We start from the raw sequence: 21,914 nt of genomic DNA, 5'->3' as shown, positions 1-21,914 counted from the left end.
GGCGCCCATTATGAGTACGGATCATATTTTATAACAAGCTCCCTTATTTCACTGGGCTGTTGTATAATCTGATGACTGTTTTATATTTCAACTTGGAAAGAGTGCTCAATTTAACATCCCAAAATTCAGCCCAGCCTAAGGAAGGCCCATTATGAAGTCGGTATGCGTGGTTTTACTGATCCATTAAGTTGAGACCGCTAGAATTGCCATTAACAAAAAGCATACTGATTTCAAATTCTGAATGGCAACATTAATTTATATTGTTAAGTATTTTACAGCCTGTGGCTATAGAGCTAAAGTGTAAGATAATACTGGCTCAACCAACCAACCGTGAAGTCTACACCTTGTAAATTTAGCCTAAGTATCATATGCATCGATTCAAAATCTAATATAAATAACTATACAACACTTAGTGGATAAACTGCAGTAAATTGAGTTATTTTTATATAAGTATCTTCGAAATGTCTTAAAGATACCAACCCTTACTCTATTTTAAGCACATACAAATGACAAGTTATGAATTACATTCATTAATCAAGTCAATTATTTATGAAAGTTTGTGTTTCTAGATTTCAGTTCCTCTCACCTCAATGTATGCAGTGTCATTGTTTGCATCCTTGATGTGAGGGAACCAATCCCGAGGAGGCTTAGACAGATGCTTAGATTCTGTTACAAACCACAGCAACCGTGGCCAACCTAAAAAAAATGACAAAAAGTAAAATCAGCTCATCGTAGGGTGAAGTGAGCTATCCAAATAAAGTGAGCTGGCAACTCTCAGCAACACACGCCTTTACAGAGATTTAACTCACATGCTCCCTTGACCTTAAGAAGCTATGGTTCAGATTCAGCCAGTATTCTCTTATTTTTGTACACTGCAAGAAGTTTATTTGCAGGACGAGTTTCAATCCAATTGTTTTATTTGTCTAGATCAGTCATTCTGAAAATTAGACCAAGCAATGTTGCTTTAAATAGAACTATAAATTTATCTAAACTTTAATGCACAGACTATATTTTTTTTACAAAAGCTGAGTCCATATAAATGATAAAATGTTGCAGCGTTTCATGTGGCAACTTTTTTCATATTATGCAAGTTATTTTTGAATTTTAATTAATTCAAATTTTCCTCCATCCAATCTTTTCAAAAATAAATTTTGAATCCACATAAGCTCAAAAATACAATTTCAAAACATCTGTATTCATATCTCAACAATTAATTCATTTTAAATCTCACTTGGAGTTAAATAGTCTCCTGATGGGCTATCATAACAGCCATTTATATGACTCTGAAAGGTTACAAATTATAAAACACATATGTTCTAAAGAAATTTATATAATTCATGGAATATATTGTAATAGCTTATTCACCAGATCAATGCAGTTCAATCGTATTTTGACCTCAACGTTTTCATTTAATAACTACAGTATATATTCAGAAAAGATTCATAGTCTTTACAGATCATTGAATTAAAAAAAATGAACCATAGCAAACTTCCTACAAAGAGTTCTTAAACATAATGTCTTTAAGATATAATCATCAGAAAGATATGCATAGAAATGCACTTTACACACATGCACACAGAGAACAGAATGTCAATGCAAGGGACAATCTCCAGTTGTAATTTCTGAGCACTTGGAACTTGGGTTTAGCATGGGTTAGATGCAGAGTAATGTTTCCTCTACTCTGTCCTGACAATGAGTATTAGATCCAATTGCAGACAGCACAACCGTACATACTCAAGTGAAATTCTAATTTTCCCGATTAGCAAATCCTCATGACTTCTGAATAAGGTTGTCAATTACAGTTAAATTATGGACAGTTGTGTGTTTGGACATGTGCCCAGTAAACAACTGGGCTGAGATCGGCAGTATTAATTTCATTTAGAACTCCTCTAGCCAAAGAAGAGACTTTGATCTCATCAATTTAGTGTGGATTTGAAACTTGGCCCCAGAGGTGAAGGGACAGTGTTTTAACCCACTCCTCTACCTCAATTCCAAACATTTTGACCTGGAAATTACACAATATTAGCTAAACACTCAATATATATTCATGAGATTCATCTGTCCACTACTTCAATAATGGCATTGAAATGTTTATTTTAAGTGGATTAATATCTCTGTTAAAAGTGAACAAAAGAATTCACTGCAAATGCATGAGGTACTCAGACAGTGCAAATTCTAGACTGCATATTCAAACTTCTTCAGCATGTTTGTGTGTAATAATGATTGTTGAATTTCAAAATTAATTGAAGAATCAGCTTATAAGTTTTTAATAGTAGAGGTATTAAAACTAAGAGCTATGGTTTAGTGAAGAAGAGTCATGTTAAATTGTGGGAAAGATAACCTCTGGGCATTAAAGAAAATCGAATTCACTATTCATGAAGTTGTTACAATCACTGCAGTATTAGAGGGGAGCAACTTAAACTAGATTTGTCCAAGTAGTTAATCACAATAAAATGCAAGCGACGTAAAAATAGAACAAGTGAAGGTAAAAGACATGAAAACCAATTACCTTTAAACTGTAGAATCTCCCCCGTTGGGCTTTTGGGCAAACCTTTGTGACATGCATCGCTGGTTAATGCTACAGTAACACCACAACTTCCCAAAAGAAAACCAATTTGTTGGCTTCCGGCATCCTGGTGGGAAAAGACAAATCTGTCATCTTGTGTTGGGTTTCAAAATTTCAAAACCAAAATTGAAGGCAGTGGTAGGGTTGAAGTAGGAGGGGGAAGAATATGGTTTTGTATGGGGAGATGGGAAGAAAAGGCATTTTTAAAACTAAAAGTACTGGAATTTAGCTTGTTCAATGACCAATATTGAATGCATATAATTATTTTATATACAAAGTAAAGTCATGAATGCTTTAAAGTTCTATATGTTTAAAACTCTCACACGTACATTGATGCGCATCAATTGATGAAATCTTTGGGCTGAATTCTCCTGTTGGCGGGTTCGCAGCAGAAGAGGAATACCATGATGTGAATCCACCACTAACATGCCCTCACTGGTCCTTGTTTGCTGTGCAGGGCAGATTTGGAGCAGTAATAGTGCCTCTGATTGGTGGATTGCTACTTTACAGCTAAAAGGGCCCCCAGATTCTCAGGTGGATCTCTGGAGGTGTTGCTAGCTGAATTAAACGCCAGATGAGGTAGTCCGCTGAGTGCTGAGGGTGGGAAGCCATTGAGGGTGATGGATTAATGCAGGAAGATAGCAGAGGCAGTAAATGCCACCTACACCACCCCAAGGAATTGCCACACTAAGCAGGGAAAGGTTCAATGACCTCACAAGTATGGCCAAGAAAAGTCAAGGCACTTTGCCAACACACATCCACGACTATTCAAACCTTCACTTAGCGCCTTAGCTATCATGCTTTTTCTCTCTCAGCACCAAGGGGTCAGGAGAGCTCTGCAAACACTCGGGCATTTTACTTACTGAAAACCACTCTGGTAACTCACCATGCCTGCTACAAAAGCTACTGCTAGACTTCAAGGACACTTGATGCAAAGGGCAATGCAGTTCCACATCTCATCATCCTTAAATTGTCATCTCTTCCTCCAGATAAAAGGCAGTAACAAAGCTTGTCCGTGTTTCACATCATATGAGATTGTCCAGCAAGAATAAGCCAGCCATAATGACGGCTTCCATTGGTGAGTCTGCTGCCAGATCAACAACTGCTGTCATTTTCCCACCAACTCCATCATAGATTAAACTATGTGTAGGAATAGACTGGATTTTGGGCGGATCTACTTTTCACATGGTATCTAACTTGTGCAAGCATCAGTAAGAGACATCCAATCAAGAGGATGTAATGAGTTGGAAGGGTTTTCGCTGAGTGAGACACTAAGCATGAGTGAGCAGGAAGAGCTGGTGGTGAGAGAGAGAGAGAGAGAGAGAGGGGGGGAGGGAGGGAGGGAGGGAGAGAGCACCATTCCTCCAAAGAGGGTGGAAAAATGACTGCCTTCAGATAAGGAGCCTTGAGATCTAAAGGAGCCCATTCTTCAAAATAGTTATGATTGGGGAACACTGAACTCATGTGCAGAGATTAGAGAGGGGTTTGCACACATAGGGCTGAAATGGTGAACAAATGGGATGAGTCTACCACCTATATCTACAACACATGATGGAACGTTTTCCACGACCTGCAGAACACAGGGCCAAAGATGGAGAGAGAGAGAAAAGCAGAGACATTTTGAAATACTAGGTTGTAGGCATTGCTCGCAAGGCCGGCATTCATTGCCCAATCCATCGTTGCCCTGAGAAGGTGGTGGTGAACATTCTTCTTGAACGACTGCAGTTCGTGTGATCCTTTCCAGCAGTTTGATACAACTGAGTGGTTTGCTAGGCTACTGCAGAGGGTAGTTAAGAGTCAACCACATTGGTGTAGGACTGGAGTCACATAAAGGTCAGACTGGGTAAGGGGGGCAGGTTTCCTTCCCTCAAGGACACTTATGAACCAGTTGGGTTTTTAAAACAACAAAACAACAACTTGTCGCTACAAGAGAAAAGCTGCAGATAGCTGGGCCTCCAAGGCAGGTGCTTCGCCGAGTTAAAAGTCAACTCAGGCCTCTGCCCATCACAAGCATCTCACTCAGGAAATATCTTTTTTGGATGTCGTGAAAGGCGCTATATAAATAGAAACATAGAAATTTACTGCGCAGAAGGAGGCCATTCCGAAGTGCAAGATTAGGAGCACGAGCAAGTATATTAGCCGACACAGATGGTAACATGGTTTTTAAGAAATAGATTGGAATTTTTGGTGCTTTTTGTTCTGTACAGTAAACACAGATTGCGCACCGTGTTTGAGAGTTGGTGAGTCAATCTTTACTTCCTGAAAGCACTGGGTGATCAGTTGTGTCCTTCTTTCTCTGGCTGCTGGCTATTCCGTTCCACGTCCGCTCATTCCTGAAAACCCTATCATGCTACAGAGAAGGAGGTCGTTCCAACTTGTCTTCAACATCCTTGCCTTCTGCTTCTGGGCCTTTCTTCATAGCAATATTATGCAGAATGCAACAAGCTACAATGATTATTAAGACTCGTTGGGATGTAGTGCAGGGCACCACCAGATTTATTCAGGCACCTAAAATGGGATTTTGGAATTCCTATACTCTGTTCTATGACACTTCTTGTAGTTGCATGGGTGTCATTGTATCTGTAGTCCCCTCCGTCTATGGAAGCCTTACTGGAGTCATCAGTCACGAATACAGTCCTGATCAACAATCAACCATCTTAACACAGGAATCCGAGTCACGAGCACTGGTGTAGTGGATTGTCACATGACGGAAGCATTAAGGCGACTTCCTGGGTGCCTGGCATTGACGTGCAGGATAAGGTGATGGGCATCACACATTAACAAAATGAAAAACTTTCCTAATCTAAAAATTGTGGTGGTTGCCATATGGATCTTTGAGTGCGACATGCGTCCATCAATTGCTCTTGTACCTGTGGGAAACTTTGTCTGTAGAATTGGATCATTCTCTCCCTTTGTTTGTCTGCTTCCATTGGGAAGGATATGAATTGCACAACCCTCCCGAATAGAGCATCGGTGACCTTCTTGATGCAAGGATGAGTATTGCCTGATTAATGTGGCAAAGAGCACCTAATGTTATCTGGAAGGATCCCGTTACAAAGAAACTTAGGGCAATGGTGATGTTGATGGGTATGCACAGTGCTGTTCTCCTGGTTGAAGTGAGCTGCAGGTCTTCACCAAGCAGTTGGCTTATTTCCCAAATAGCCTCAGAGAAAGCGCAGCCTTCTGAGTCACCAGCCATTAGAGGACTCTGAACAAAACATTGATCTGAAGACCCTGAAAAGTGAGTAAGAGTGTGTAGGAAAGAGACTCCTTCTGTGATTCCTCCCTCTAAGAACTTCTAATCTAACCTCTTCTTTGTACTTATTAATCCTCAGTGGTGGAGGGTGAGGCGAAGGGGTGGTATTACCCCATTCCCCAATCATTTGGAGGTCAGCCAACGCGGCTTTGGAGGACCCCCTCCAATTCGCTCCCAGGAAGCTCAATCACCTGTCCTTGGCCTTCAGGTTTGGGTTGCACCTCTGTGATTCTTGGCTCAGCCTTCAGACTAGGAATGTCGGCTTTCCCCAGGTTCCAGCTTGGTCCTCTTCCTATCAAGTCAGCCAAATCTCAAGCTGAACACAACAACTGCCACCTCCCTCCCCCCCCCCGCACCTCCCAACCCACCCCTCTACCCAGTCGGCCAACCCAAGCTCTGCCAATTCTCCTCATCTTCCTTTTTACAGTGCAAACCAGTACTTTGAGCAGAGCTGACTAAAGCATTTATACAGTGGCAATAATTATTTGGGTGGAAGTTGGGAAATGGGCTGAGGGGTCAGCCACATCCCTCAAGCCCATTTACAGGAGACCCTGGAAGGGCACTGGCACTTTCGTTTGGAGGATAACTCAGATACAGTTTTAAGCAGTGGATTTGACATGGTAGCCTCTGCGAACTCATTTTACTCCCTATACCGCCCCAAAACGAGTCACAATATGGAGGATAATTCAGCCCAATGACTGTGCCAAAACAAAAAATAAATGCTATCAAACGTTTGGATAACTGCATGGCTATTTCTGGTTTGCTAAGCTGACATAAATGAGCATTTAAGGGGACTGTGAACCTAAAAGAAAGATGCCATTAGTCTAAACATTTCTTACCTATTATTATTTTCATGCAAGAATAGATATTCCCTACGTGGAAAGAATTGCATCCACCAATGAAATTGCATAAGTGAACAGATTGGCATACCAATGAATTGTCCCAAATGCATTCAATCTCTTCACTAAACAGCAGAGCAGATTTCCCATACCATTGCTCATGGTAAGTCAAAGCATATGATGCTTTTATCAGGACAGAAATGTTATACTATGTAACCCATTAATGTATTATTCTGCGACTAGTGTGGACCTGTGCTTAAAGTGGCCTCTCTCTTGAAAACCACAAGTTCTAACGGCTGTGAATAAGCATGTCCTGAGGCCAATTACAGACAAACTGTCAAGCATACTACTTTTTTCTTTCTTTTTTTAATGATACTACTTGTTCATTATATGCACCCTGCCGCCTGTTAGGTTGTGAATTGTTCCTGTGAATATTTAAGCCAACCAGTTCAAGTGTGACAAACTAGGCATGTGTGACAATTTAACTACGCACAAGACATCAAGACGTCACCCTTGGTAACGTTCATGGTAAGTTTGATAATATGTTGCTTCATTAGGTAACAGCAAAGGAGGGCATTCAGCCCGTCGTGTCCCTGCCTCCTCTTTTTTGGAGCAATTCAAGACTAATTCCACTGCCTTCCTATACCCATAGCTCTGAATCTGCCCCCAACTCCAAAATATTTATCCAATTTTCCCTTGAAAGATATAATGGTCTACCCTAATTATTCCTTGTGTCAAAGCATTCCATGTTCCAACACACTGTAGAGGAAATTTCTCAAAACCTCGATTAAATCTCCTCTTGGCTTTCTCTGCTCCAGTAGAAATAGTTGTATTATCTCAAGTCTCCCCTCATAATGATATTTCCCATCCCTGCCATCATCTTGATGAATCTATGCTGTATACTCTCTATTGCTTCAATGTCCCTTCTATAAAACTGCACACGGTACTGCAATTCTGGTTTGTTACAGTACTCTAAACAATGCTTTGTTCAAATGTATTACTTTTTTTTTAAAATGGGGTAAAGCTGGGTGATGAGGAAAATCAAAGAGAATTGGAGGTTCGGGTTCACAAGATATTAAAAGCAGCATATCAAGTGGATAAGGCCATAAAATAGCTAATTGAACGTTAGGTGTAATGGCAAGAGGTATTGAATATAAAAATTAAGATGTTATTGCAAATCCATATAAAACCTAAGTAAGGTTGGAGTATTATGCGCAGTTTTGGTCTCCACACTATAGGAAAGATGTTGAGGCAATAGATTCACCAGGATGCTACCTGGTATGAGAAAATACAAATCCAAAAAAAAGACTTGGAAAAAAATTGGGCTGTCTCTGTTGGAACAGAGGAGATAAAGTAATTTGGTAGCAATGTTCAAAGTTATGAAGGGATGGATTTCCAGTGATTGAGGAGTCAAGAACAAGGGCACATAGACACAAGATTGAATGTACAAAAGTTAGGACAGAGAGCAGGAGAAACTTTTTTTTATTTTGACACAGAGGGTTGAGGGGATTTTGGAATGCTCTATAGAGTTAGTGATTGAAGTAGTGGCCATGAAGTGAAATTCAACTTCGGCGGGGGTGCAATGCGGGCGGTAGCAGAGCAGCCGCCCATTATACATGTGTCAATGCGCCCCACCAAAGTTAAATTTCACCCCTATGTCGATACTAAAGAATAGGTTAAATAGGTGATTGAAGGAAAGAGGAATAAAAGGGATATGGGAAAAAGCTAGGCAGGTGGGATTAGGATTACTGCACGTGTGGAGGACAAACACCAACATGGACTGGTTGAACTGAATGGCTTGTTTCTGTGATGTGATTTCTATGTAATACTGCACTCTTGTACTTTATTCTCCTATTTATAAAACCCCAAATGCCATCATCTCTATTCTTTTTTTTTTACTCTCACTTTCAGGGAATTATGTATGTGAACTCTCCATACCCTTTGGTGTCTTTCCATTAAGTGTATACTCCAATTCCTTATGCTTCCTCCCAAAATGTATTACCTAACACTTATCCACAGTAAATTGCATTCTCCAATTGTCTCCCCATTCTGCTAACTTATGTCTCTAACAGTCATTTTCAGTGCTGGCCAAACACCCACTTTTGTGTCGACAGCAAATTTTGAGATTGTGCTCCCTATGTCCAAGTCCAAATGACCTATATACGGAGGCCTGGGGTGCAGCATTTTCACCCCTTCTACAATCCAAGTATTTGCCTCTTTATTTTCCGACTTGCCAGCAAACTTTCCATCCATGCTTTCACATTTCCTCATTTCTTTCTAACAAGTCTCTTGTGAGACAGTTTAGTGAACACCTTCTGAAAATGCATATATACTACATCTGCTGCAAGTCCTGCATCTATACAATCTGTAACCTCTTCAAATAGAAACTTCTACATTTGTCAAGCAATATTTGGCTTTAACAAATCCATGCTGGCTGCTCTTGGTTACTCCATGTTTACCTAATTTGCTCATTAATTAGATCTTCATAGAACCTTACAGCACAGAAGGAGGCCATCCCGCCCATCATGCCTGTGCCAGTTCTTTGAAAGCTATCCAGTTTCTCCTACTCCCCTGCTCCTTCTCCATAGCCCTGCAAATTTCTTCCCTTCAAGTATTTATCCCATTCCCTTTTGAAAGTTACGACTTATTCTGATTCCACCAGCTTTACAGGCAGTGCATTTCAGATCATAGTAACGCTCTGTGTGAAACAATGTCTCACCTCTTTTGCCAATTACCTTAAATCTGTCTCCTCTGGTTACTGACCCTTCTGCCAGTGGAAACAGTTTTTCTTTATTCTATCAAAACATGATTTTGAACGCCTCTATTAAATTTTAATCTTAACCTCCAAGGAGAACAATCCCAACTTCTCCAGTCCCTCCATGTAACTTAAGTCCCTCAACCCTTGAATGATGGATCCTAAGAATTTGCCCACAATTAACATTAGATTGACTGGTCTATAGTTATTACTCAGTTTATCCTTCATACCCTTCTTCAACAAAGATGTTACGTTGGCTACTCTCCAGTTCAACAGCACAATTTGCATATTTAAGGCAGATTGAAAAATTGTACCCGGAGCCTCTGCCATCTTTTCTCTGACTGGTTTCTACAGCCATCAAGGTTTGAGTTCTACAATTTTCTTTTAGAACCAGTTCCAAAACAGAGCCTCAGTTCAATCAGAGTTTAATGGTTTGGTGAGGGAACTTAGCGGGGTTAAAGCCAGAGTTTAATTGCTCTTCAGTTTGCAAATGAGAACATAGGATAAAAATATCTGGTTTTCCTTTTTATATTAGAAAAAAGTTAGATCACTAAAATCATATTTTAAATCACAAGGTACAGACATTCTAACTCCCGAATTACTAAAGTAGTTTCTGTTGGTGGGGGAATTTTTCATAAAGTGCAAAATACTGTACTGGCTTAATGTTTTTTTAAGCATACGGATATGCACCAATCAGCTACAAGAAACTTGATTAGAATAATTTGCCAATAATCGTGACACAGAAAGTGTGACGTGACAGACAAGAAATGTGCACACACATACCATTTTTATTATTAAAGCTAGCAGATCTCCCATGGCGTTGCTCACGGTGAGTCGGAGGAAACGTTGTTTTATCTCCTGTAACGCACAATACAGTATCACGGCCACTGACTGATGGTGACTGAATAAGTCAAAATGTGCTTTTTATTACACAGTACTGTGGGAGTGTGTGTGGATTTTGGGTCAAATTCCTTAATGTTGTGTGTAAAAAGTATAAATCAGTGTCCTCGATTACACGATTATGTGTATGTATCTTTGCCTTTTACCTTTTAAAACAAAAATCTCAGGCTACAGAGGAAGGTAGTAGGGAACACGATCCGTGTTGCATGGGCTGGGTGTGGAGCAGTTGGGGCTATGTGGTTTGGTAGTGTTGGGATGGTGGTCCGAGCATCTGGGAGCACTGGGTGGGTGGGATGAGGTCAAGTAAAAACAGAGTAGTGGGGATTACAGGTCGCATGTAGTTTGACTGTGCTGGGAGGGGCTTTCTGGGTGGAGGGGTGGAGTGTTGTCAAGATATGGTAGGATGATCATTGTGGTTTGTGTCGGTGCCAGAAGGCAGTGCCGGGGTGTGATCGGGATGTGAAATCACTGGGAAGAGTTATGAGATATAGGAGTGGGAGAGAAGTGGTAATCTGCGACAAGGTGATCTTGGTGTGGGTGCCTAGGAATAGTGATGGAAGTCTGTAAGCAGTGGGCGGAGAATTCTGAGGTTTGGGAACAGTATGATGGAGTATGGCACTGCCGAGATATGGGTTTTGGTGTTGATATGATGTTGGGATTTGGGGGTAGTGAGGGGATTGTGGCCTAAGTTCATTGGGAGCAGAGGTCATGGGTGCTAGGGTCTAGAAAACTCAAAGGCTTGTGGAAAGAATGAGTGATCTCAGTAGGAGGGTCAAGCAGGGATAGAGGAAAGGTACGAATGCTCAGGAGGTGGGAGCAGGAAGCTTAGAAAAGGGCTGTTGCAGCAGTGAGATTGGGAAAACTTTTACTTAAAATATAGCTCAGTATGTATTTTAATTAATACAGGTTTTCTCCACCTCAATGCTAATAAAGACATTTTGAAAATCCTATGTTCCCGACATCCCATCCGACCGAGAAAGTTGGACTTCCTGCATGAGTAACTTAATATTCGAATTAGTGGCCTTGATGACTTTAGCACTAACCCATCTGCATCTATCTGCTTTGGATTACAGCGTTAGGAACCAAGGGTCCTCTCTGCATCCTGCCAAACATAGGATTCCATTACGGAAAGGAAATAAATGTTCATGATTATGATAACTGAGACCTAGATTTTCTTTTTGAGGATTCCCAGTATTAGACAATGTTTAGGACATATGTGCTCTGGCATACATCCAATGCTATTAGCAAGCGAGTGCGTTAAAGGTGACAAGATGGACAGACATCAGCACAAGTTATTCGTTTCCATGCTATTAGCAAGCAAGTGAGCTGATAGCTTGTAACAGAGCCAAGGGTGACAAGGTGGATCGGCACCGTCATAAGTTAAGTTATTTAGTTGATGGCGGTACTATAGATCATGTGCCTGCAGTGAATCAGTCATTGTTTGTCTTCTATGTGAGATAATGCTATGGCAGGTATAAATCCAATCAATTTGCTATCCAGGATATAGCGCTTGTGGATTCGGAGTATTCATCATACTAATGAGAACTGAGCAGCTCTGCATTCAGTGTCAGGGAGGGGGAAGCTACACACCTGAGTGATTATTTTCCCAGGTGGTAAAGACTTCAATGGAAAAGGAAATTGGAAGTGCAAAACGAGCTGCTGATCTGCGATCGCCTGCTTTGCTCGACAGCCTCCCTCTCCTCCCGCCTCCCAACCAGATGATTTTATGCACCAATGTGTTGAAAGCCTCTATTTCCCCAATGGGCTGTCAGGTCTCCCCTCTCCAATCTCCTTACTTCACACTCAGCATTCCTACTTATTCTCTTCCCTTCCCTTACCCCCACCAACAGAGTAAAGATTAATCAAGACCTTTGTGGATAAAAAGGGAATTTGGTAGTTGCTAAAAAAAGAATTAGATATAGTCGTCAGTTGAAAAAGGAATACGATAAGATATGGGGAGTAAGTTGGAAACTGGGATTAGACTGGGTGGCTCGGGTGGAGAAAAACACCTGTGCAGACTTGATGAGCCTATTAGCCTGTTTCTGTGTTGTAAGATTCTACAAATTTGAACATGCATTTTCAATTATGAATTTCATATAAAATTTAATGAGCTTTATTCGAGCAGACAAGAGCCAGTGAGCGCAGTTTTGAACCCACGCAAGAGTGTTGATTACCTGGAAAAGGTTATTACATTGTTATAGAAGAAAACAACATACGAATATTGGAATTAGAAAAGGTCATTCAACCAATTCAGATTGTTCAGTCCAGGTCTTGATCAAGAATCAATTTTCCATCTTTTTCCTACCCTCAACCTAATTCTCCCTACTCTTCCCTGAATCAGTGAGTGACAGCCTTTTCTATCAGTGGCAGTGAATTCCATAAATTATGTAATTTTGAAAAAGTTATTCCACAAATTAAGATTACTTTTGGGTTCCTCAGTTTATAATCATGTCTTCCAGTTCTCTTATCCTGGGTTTGTGCAAGAACCTAATAACAGTCAAGAATGAGAAAAGCTTATCCCACAAGCCTCTTAAATGATATTTTCACAGTTACTGAATTTTGAACAAATGTGTCCATCACCACTACTCTGTCAGGAAGAGTATTCCAAGCATTTATCAGTTGAGCAAAAAATATTGCTAATATCAGTTTTAATTAGACTCTCCTTTGATTCAATTGTTATGTCATTTTGTGTTAATTCTCCAATTTACATTAAATATTCTGGATTGACCTTATATATGTACCATTTAATGTACTCTTGATGTAGTTCTTATCCTCTTTCCTCCTCCACGAACCATCTTAGTTATCGAATACAAATCTTGAAATTCTCCAGTCTCATCTCTTTGCCCACCCCTTTTATACTTGGGATTAAGTCTTATTGCTCTTTCTTGGATCCTCTCCAATGCATCTATACATTTTCTTTATTGGAGTGGTGATCAGAATTGAAGACAGTACTCCCAAGTGAGAGTTAGCTGCTCCTTTTGTAGATCTTCAGCATAACTCAAGAAGTACTGCACTAATTTAACTATATATCCCAGCATTTTATTAGCAATTATTGCTTTGCCTCATTATTTAGACATTGAAAGCGTTGTTTTATTTTTGTTTTGTCAGATTTTAAAACCTCAGATCATATCCCCATGATCCAGCCTAATCTTTCACCCCACCACCAATAAGCCTATCTTCACAATTTTGTAATTGCATGTGTTATTTTAGTACTGATGTACCTTATTGATATACAATTATAACAAACTCAAAATAATTAATCTCAGACTATGCAGTTGTGATCATTCACTTTCATTGTACTTGAATATGTATGTAATTACTGTTTTATGATATACTCATGTATAATTGGGATAACTTTAAATGTATCATTTACTATACACTCAGTGAGGTTCTTTCTCACTTGTCTGTACCTGTCACAGAGCAATGCGGATATTGTGCATACACGGACTGTGAAGACATTGAACATGCCCCCACTGAGAACACTTATGTAAGCAGGGTCATGGCGAGATAATCTGAGGGCAGGAGAATGGCAGAAGACTGTGTGAGGCCAGGCGGGGAAAGTATGAACAGGGTATTGTTGTAGGTTTCACTATAATTAAAAATAATGAGAAGCAGCTATGAACAGGTGCAAAGGTGAAAGAGCTTGGAAACAGTTGGTAAGTACACACAGCATTGCAATTAAAGAAAACATCCTGATTTTGGGAGTTCCAGTTACTTTGTGTGACAGTTAAAAGCATTTTAAGTTACATTTAAAATGAAATCAATTATAGGCATTATTTTACACCAAATTAGTTAATAATGCATTTATAACATTGCTATCCCAGTGGGACACTAGCAATGTGTGGGAAACAGATGGTGCGTAATGGTGGTCCAATCTTTTACAGATCAGTCGTTTTCGTTGTTGAGAGATTCATTTTTCACAAACAGCAATCAAATTCAGTAGTAATGCGACAAATCAAGAGCCTGACACTGCAGTAGGCATTATATTACATCTTCACAGCAAGGGTAAGCCGGTGCTAACTACTGTCATCCACCTCAGTTAAATTGCCTGAAATCAAGAAAACAAGTGTCTGCCGAGAATGATAAACAATGCTCACATGGTGAGTAAGTTACTTTCAAATATAGCAGCTTTGATCCCCCCCCCCCAAAAAAAGTGCAAAAATAAAACCTGCATTTAAAACTGCAGTATCCTACAATCTATGTTGTATTTAAGGCTTGGCAACAAACTAGAAAATCTTGCTTGAGGCAGTATTTTGTTTCAAACTGCATCTATTTTTAAGATGTAACATTTTCTTCGAGCATGGGTCAGCCTAAAAAGATTCTGCGTTTCAAGATGAGTGTCCTTGATCTCCCCCTAAACTCCCGTGTTCCTGTCAATCCCTACAGAGTTGATGGGCTAATGTCCTTGGCCACCCTTAAGCACCCTCTCATTCCTGTCAATCACAGAGCCAAGATCATGATGTGCAAGGAAGAAAGTTTCACGCCAGCCTCAAATGATGAAGAAATTGCAAGAAATGCAATAAGTTCTCTCCTCCCTTCCTTCCCCACAAGAGGAGCAAATAGGATTCCCAGTATGTATCTATTCAGTGATCCCTGCTAGAAAGTGCACAGGTTTAGTACGACCAGGTTGGCCTCAGCTGTGGTGCACCCCCCGACAGAACAGGCTCGCACAATAAGAATGGACATTTGACTGCTTTGTCCCGAACGTAAGACCAAGTTTTATAACTTGAAAACGAATCATGCTCTGAAGTAAATATTGAACAAATAGCTTTTGCAGTTATACCTATTAATGGAAAACACATTAGGAGGTCAGCAGAACGTCAGCTATTAACAGTGTATTAGTCAAGGTTCCATAGGTCAACATATTAAGTTTTATAATATGCAGAGCCTCATTAGGCTGCAATCAACTCCGCTTGAGTGTATAGCCCCAATTGAAAAAGTACAGTTTTCCTAAATTCAGCATTCCCCTATATTCGTTTCCACAGAAGCTAATTTCTATTATGTACACATCTGGTTTATTATATATAGTTTAATCATCTATTCATACTACTGCAAACTCTGATCTTGTAATAATGTGTCTGTTAAATAGCTCTAAATGGAGCAAATACACACTTCAGCTCAAGTGACCTTTAACAGCTCTACTGAACGTAAACAGCATTTTCCCAATTTATTGTCCACACATACTTCAGATGTCGTAACATATGAACAAGAAATTTATGGCAAGCCTTTATTAAACAGAAGTAACCATAAATGTCTTGCTTTGTTTTTAATCAACAAGTTTATATAAAAATGAAAATATCCAAAACAGAGATAACTTAAGTGTTTTAACATAACACTAAAATTATGTCAGATAACCCCAGAAACCTAATACAAGTGTAAGAAATGCAAAGATTAAGGATAATTTAAGGTGGTAATGTAAACTTAGTCGATACTTCTCTTGTAAAGCTATTCTGTAAAACGAACACTAAAGATGTTAATTTGATACAGTGGAATATATTCATACTTCAGGCCAATAATTGTCAACGTGCTCAGAACATTCTCCTCCTCCTCCTCTGCCGAATTCAAATTTATGCAGGTCAGTCAGCACCTGTGGAGAGAACAGACAAGTTAACTTTTCAGATGTGGGTCCTTGGTCAGACAAAGGGTCTGGTGAAGAGTCCACACCAAGATGTTAACCTGTCTGTTCTCTCCACAGATACTGACTGATCTGCCAAGTGTTTCAGGTCATTTTCTGTGTTTGCTTCAGACTTCCAGCAGCTGCAGTTTTTGTTTTGCTTCAAGTTTTGGTACTTTCACTTTTATTCACGGGGCTGAATCGATGCATTTTTATGAATCACTTGAATTTTAACTAGAGAGGGCAAAAATATCCTCAGAACAAACAGAATTAACTTTTGGAACGGATGCTAAGCTTGTCAGAGTTCTAGGAAAGAACTGCAACAGGTCACAATAGATAAAGTGTAGTAATAATGCAGAGAAGGAAACAGTGGATGGCTGAAGAAAGCAGGATAAGACATACCAATGTTAGTTGATCCAGTGAAAGGAGTCTGCATTCAGGATGTTGGCCTGCCTTTTCTCGTTTCCTCTGTGAGTGGCAAGCTGTTAGTTTTCAGCACTGTCTTTTTACATTGCATGTTTCCTGCATTTACACTTTTTCCCCGTGAGCCAACTTTCCCCAAGTTCAACATTTTATCATGACTTGCCGATTTTCATACATCTTCTATCATTTCTAAGTTTTCAACAGAACCTCTTTGGGAAAGCTCCGATAATCCATTCTCTGCCCCCCATCTCCCCCCTCTACTTTTATTTTGTTTTGTTCCGTTAAATAAATTGCTTCATTTTTCCATTTCCCGCTCTGACAAAGAGACTACACTCAAAATGTTAAGCAGTCTTTTCTCTTTAACAAATGCTGACAGAGCTGCGTTTCCTGTTTTCACCACTCATGAACTGTTGCCTTTTCATTATTGAATGACTGGAATAGGGAAACTAATAATGCTAAAGAAGATCTGGGCCAGATTAGATCATTGACTGGCTGTGACTGGTAAGCAGTGACTTGGGTGATTTTTGTCTGCACTTCTACTGTTATGACTGAAGAACAAATCTGCATTATCGCGCTTTACATTAAAATAAAATAGGTCTTACCTTTCTTGTAAGGGGCACTTCAATAGGAACAGGAACTACCTCCGCCAACAGACAACCGTAGAATGCAACCATAAAGGCAGCAGGATCGTTGTTTGGAAAAACAAGTGCTACCTAGAGGCAAACGATAAAGACAACTTAAAATACTGCAAAACAGAAACTTCCAGTATTAAAAAACACCTGCTCTGAAATCATCTCGGCAGATCATCAGTCTAGCCCAGGTGATTTAGAATCTAAATGTGCTCAAACAAATTTGAATTGAGAAAGAATAAAACAGCTTGCATTTATATAGCAACTTTCACATCCTCAGGACGTTCCAAAGCACTTCACAGCTGAAATGAAATACTTTTGAAGTACAGGTATAATCAACTGTTGTAATACAGGAAAATGATAAATGACCAGATAATCTGTTTTTAGTGGTATTGGTTGAAAGATAAATGTTGGCAGAATACCAGAGAACCCCTCTGCTATTCGTTGAATAGTGTTGTGGCATCTTTTATATCCACCAAAGTCAGCAAATGGGGCCTCAGTTTAACCTCATCTTTTAAACAAAATTTGCAGGAGATGGACGTCATGGCAAGGTCGGCCTTTATTGCACATCCATAGTTGCCTTTAAGAAGCCTTCATTTTGAACCACTGCAGTCCGTGTTGTGAAGGTACTCCCACAGTGCTGTTAGATAGGGAGTTCCAGCATTTTGCCCAAGCGACAATGAAGGAATCGCGATATATCGCCAAGTCAGGATGATGTGCGACTTGGAGAGGAACGAGCAGATCGATGGCAACACCTGCTGCCCTTGTCCTTCGAGTTGGTGGAGATCGCGGGTTTGGGAGGTGCTGTCGAAGATGCCTTGGCGAGTTGCTGCAGTGCATCCTATAGATAGTGCACACTGTAGCCGGTGACGGAGGAACTGAATGTTTAAGGTGGTGGATGGGCTATGATCAAGTGGACTGTTTTGTCTTGGATGGTGTCGAGCTTCTTGAGTGTTGTTGGAGCTGCACTCATCCAGGCAAGTGGAGAGTATTCCATCACAATCCTGACTTGTACCTTGCAGGTGGTGAAGTGGCTTTGGGAACTCAGGAAGTGATTCATTCACCACCAAATATGCAGCCTCTGACCTGCTCTAATAGCCACGGCATTTATGTGGCTGGACCAGTTGAGTTTCTGGTCAATGGTAACCCCCAGGATGTCGATGGGGATGATTCAGTGATGGTAATGCCGTTGAATGTCATGGGGATGTGGTTGGATGCACTCTTAGAATAAAAGAACATTCGAATTCAGAGCAGGAGTAGGCACTATGCTCTTTGAGCCTGTTGTGACATTCAATAAGATCATGGCTGATCTTCGACCTCAACTCTACTTTCCCGCCTGATCCCCAATTTCTGTGATTTCCCTAGAGTCCAAAAAACTATTTATCCCAGCTTTGAATAGACTCAACGATTCAGCATCCACAGCCCTTTGGGGTAGAGAATTTCAAAGATTCACAACCCTCCGAGTGAAGAAATTCCTCCTCATCCCAGTCTTATTTGGCTAACCCCTTAGAGAAACATAGAAAATAGGTGCAAGAGCAGGCCATTCGGCCCTTCGAGCCTGCACCACCATTCAATATGATCATGGCAGATCATGCAACTTCCGTACCCCATTCCCGCCTTCTCTCCATCCCTGATCCCCTTAGCCATAAGGGTCATCTAACATCTAACTCCCTCTTGAATATATCCAACGAACTGGACTCAACAACTTTCTGTAGTCGAGAATTCCACAGGTTGACCAATCTTTGGGTGAAAAAGTTTCTCCTCATCTCGGTCCTATATGGCTTACCCCTTATCCTTAGACTGTGACCCCTGGTTTTGGACTTTCCCAACATCGGGAACATTCTTCCTGTATCTGACCTGTCCAGTCCCGTCATAATGTTATATGTTTCCATGAGATCCCCTCTCATTCTTCTAAATTCCAGTGAATATAAGCCTAGCCGATCCAGTCTTTCTTCATATGTCAGTCCTGCCATCCCAGGAATTAGTCTGGTGAACCTTTGCTGCACTCCCTCAATAGCAAGCACCTTCTTCCTCAGATTAGGAGACCAAAACTACACACAATTCTCAAGGTGTGGTCTCACCAAGGCCCTGTACAACTGCAGTAACACTTCCCTGCTCCTATACTCAAATCCTCTCGCTATGAAGGCCAGCATGCCATTTGCTTTCTTTATACCTGCTGTACCTGTATGCCTACCTTCAGTGACTGATGTACCATGACACCCAGGTCTCATTGCACCTCCCCTTTTACTAATCTGTCACCATTCAGATAATAATCTGCCTACCTGTTTTTGCCACCAAAGTGGATAACCTCACATTTATCCACATTATACTGCATTTGCCATGCATTTTCCCATTCACCTAACCTGTCCAAGTCACCCTGCAGCCTCTTAGCATCCTCTTCACAGCTCACACTGCCATCCAGCTTAGTGTCATCTACAAACTTAGAGATATTACATTCAATTTCTTCATCTAAATCATTAATGTATATTGTAAATAGCTGGGGTCAGCACTGAACCCTGCGGCACACCACAAGTCACTGCCTGCCATTCTGAAAAGGACCCATTTATTCCTACTCTTTGCTTCCTGTCTGCCAACCAGTTCTCTATCCACGTCAATACATTACCCCCAATACCATGTGCCTTAATTTTGCACACTAATCAACTGCGTGGGACCTTGTTCAAAGCCTTTTGAAAGTCCAAATACACCACATCCACTGGTTCTCCCGCTGCTATTACATCTTTAATAATTTATTCCAGCATTTTCCCCACCACCGATGTCAGGCTAACCGGTCTATAATTCGCTGTTTCTCTCTCCCTCCTTTTTTAAAAAAAAAAGTGGGGTTATATTAGCAACCCTCCAATCTATAGGTACTGATTCAGAGTCCATGGAATTTTGGAAAATGACCACCAATGCATCTACTATATCGAGGGCCACTTCCTTAAGTCCTCTGGGATGTAGACTATCAGGCCCTGGGGATTTATCGGCCTTCAGTCCCATCAGTTTCCCTAACACCATTTCCTGACTAATAAGGATTTCCTTCAGTTCCTCCTTCCCGCGAGACCCTCGGTCCCCGAGTATTTTCGGGAGGTTATTCATATCTTCCTTTGTGAAGACAGAACCAAAGTATTTGTTCAATTGGTCTGCCATTTCCTTGTTCCCCATTATAAATTCACCTGATTCTGATTGCAAGGGACCTACATTAGTCTTCACTAATCTTTTTCTCTTCACATATCTATAGAAGCTTTTGCAGTCAGTTTTTATGTTCCCTGCAAGCTTACTCTCATACTCTATTTTCCCTCTCCTAATTACACCCTTAGTCCTCCTCTGCTGAATTCTAAATTTCTCCCAGTCATCAGGTTTGCTGCTTTTTCTGGCCAATTTATATGCCTCGTCCTTGGATTTAACACTATCCCTAATTTCCCTTGTTAGCCACGGTTGAGCCACCTTTCCTGTTTTATTTTTACACCAGGCAGGGATGTACAATAGTTGTAATTCATCCATGTGATCTTTAAATGTCTGCCATTGCCTATCTGCTGTCAACCCTTGAAGTATCATTCGCCAGTCTATCCTAGCCAAATCACGTCTCATACCATTGAAGTTTCCTTTCTTTAAGTTCAGGACCCAAGTCTCTTATTTAACTGTGTCACTCTCCATCTTTATAAAGAATTCTACCATATTATGGTCACTCTTCCCCAAGGGGCCATGCACGACCAGATTGCTAATTAGTCCTTTCTCATTACACAAGACCTGTTATATATGTAAACCTGTAAAAACCTTGTTTAATCACCAGAGGGCTCATCCCCTGGACTCCCAAGGAATCCCGCAATCCCTTGGGAGCACCTGTACTTAAGGAGGTCTCACAGGCTGGAGAGGCACTCTGGAGACTTGCAATAAAAGACTAAGGTCACACTTTACTTTGAGCTCACAGCATCTGGTCAGACTTTATTCATACACTACAACTGGCGACAAGATACAGATATCGAACCCCACCACAACGCTGCAGAGAACAGTGTGCATCCTGGAGAAATTTTCGGAGGGAGATGATTGGGAAACCTTCGTGGAGCGACTCGACCAATACTTCGTGGCCAATGAGCTGGAAGGAGAAGCGAACGCTGCCAAACGAAGGGCAATTCTCCTCACCATTTGCGGGGCACCAACGTATGGCCTCATGAAAAATCTGCTTGCTCCAGCGAAACCCACAGAGAAATTGTATGATGATTTGTGCACACTGGTCCGGGAGAATCTTAACCCGCAGGAAAGCGTTCTGATGGCGAGGTACCGGTTCTACACGTACACGAGGTCTGAAGGCCAGTAAGTGGCGAGCTATGTTGCCGAGCTAAGACGCCTTGCAGGACATTGCAAATTTGAAGGACATTTGGAGCACATGCTCAGGGATGGCTTTGTACTTGGCATTGGCCATGAAGTAATAGTTCGCAAACTTTTGACTGTAGAGACCCCAGCCTTGAGTAAAGCCATAGCAATAGCTCAGGCGTTCATCGCCACCAGTGACAATACCAAACAAATCTCTCAGCACACGAGTGCTGCTACAAGTACTGTGAACAAAGTAATGTTGCTTTCGAATCGTAACGGACAGGGCAGGCTTCACATGCCTGCAGCTGCACATCTGCAGATGTCTCAAAATTCATCATCAAGGGTGATGAATGCTAGGCCATTAACACCTTGTTGGCGCTGCAGGGGTGATCATCGTTTCCATTCATGCTGCTTCAAAGGATACGTTTGCAAGGGCTGTGGAACAATGGGACACCACCAACGTATGTGCAGGCGAGCTGCAAACCCTGCAAACCACCATGTTGCAGGAGGAAGACAGATCCATGGTGGACCACGACAAACCAGAGCCTCAGACCAAGGAGGAAGAGAAATATGGGGTGCGCACATTTATCACAAAGTGTCCCCCGATAATGCTGAAGGTTG

The 21,914-nt window shown here is 41.0% G+C and overlaps 1 protein-coding gene across 1 annotated transcript in view; it reads right to left on the bottom strand.

Moving 5' to 3' along the window:
• LOC139264688 (disco-interacting protein 2 homolog C) overlaps positions 1–21,914 on the bottom strand; it is a 622,729-nt gene that overhangs the window by 136,739 nt on the left and 464,076 nt on the right. Inside the window, exons 10-13 of the mRNA XM_070881594.1 lie at positions 16,956–17,066; positions 10,200–10,274; positions 2,510–2,633; positions 587–696 (exon numbers count right to left, since the gene is read on the bottom strand). Of these exons, the coding sequence (XP_070737695.1) occupies positions 587–696; positions 2,510–2,633; positions 10,200–10,274; positions 16,956–17,066 (420 nt within the window). The remainder of the gene's footprint in view (positions 1–586; positions 697–2,509; positions 2,634–10,199; positions 10,275–16,955; positions 17,067–21,914) is intronic.

This window comes from Pristiophorus japonicus, chromosome 5 (genome assembly GCF_044704955.1).
Source record: "Pristiophorus japonicus isolate sPriJap1 chromosome 5, sPriJap1.hap1, whole genome shotgun sequence".
NCBI classification, from domain to species: domain Eukaryota; kingdom Metazoa; phylum Chordata; class Chondrichthyes; family Pristiophoridae; genus Pristiophorus; species Pristiophorus japonicus.
Note: the sequence above shows the minus strand (reverse complement) of the source record. Positions and strands in the feature narration are given on the sequence as shown.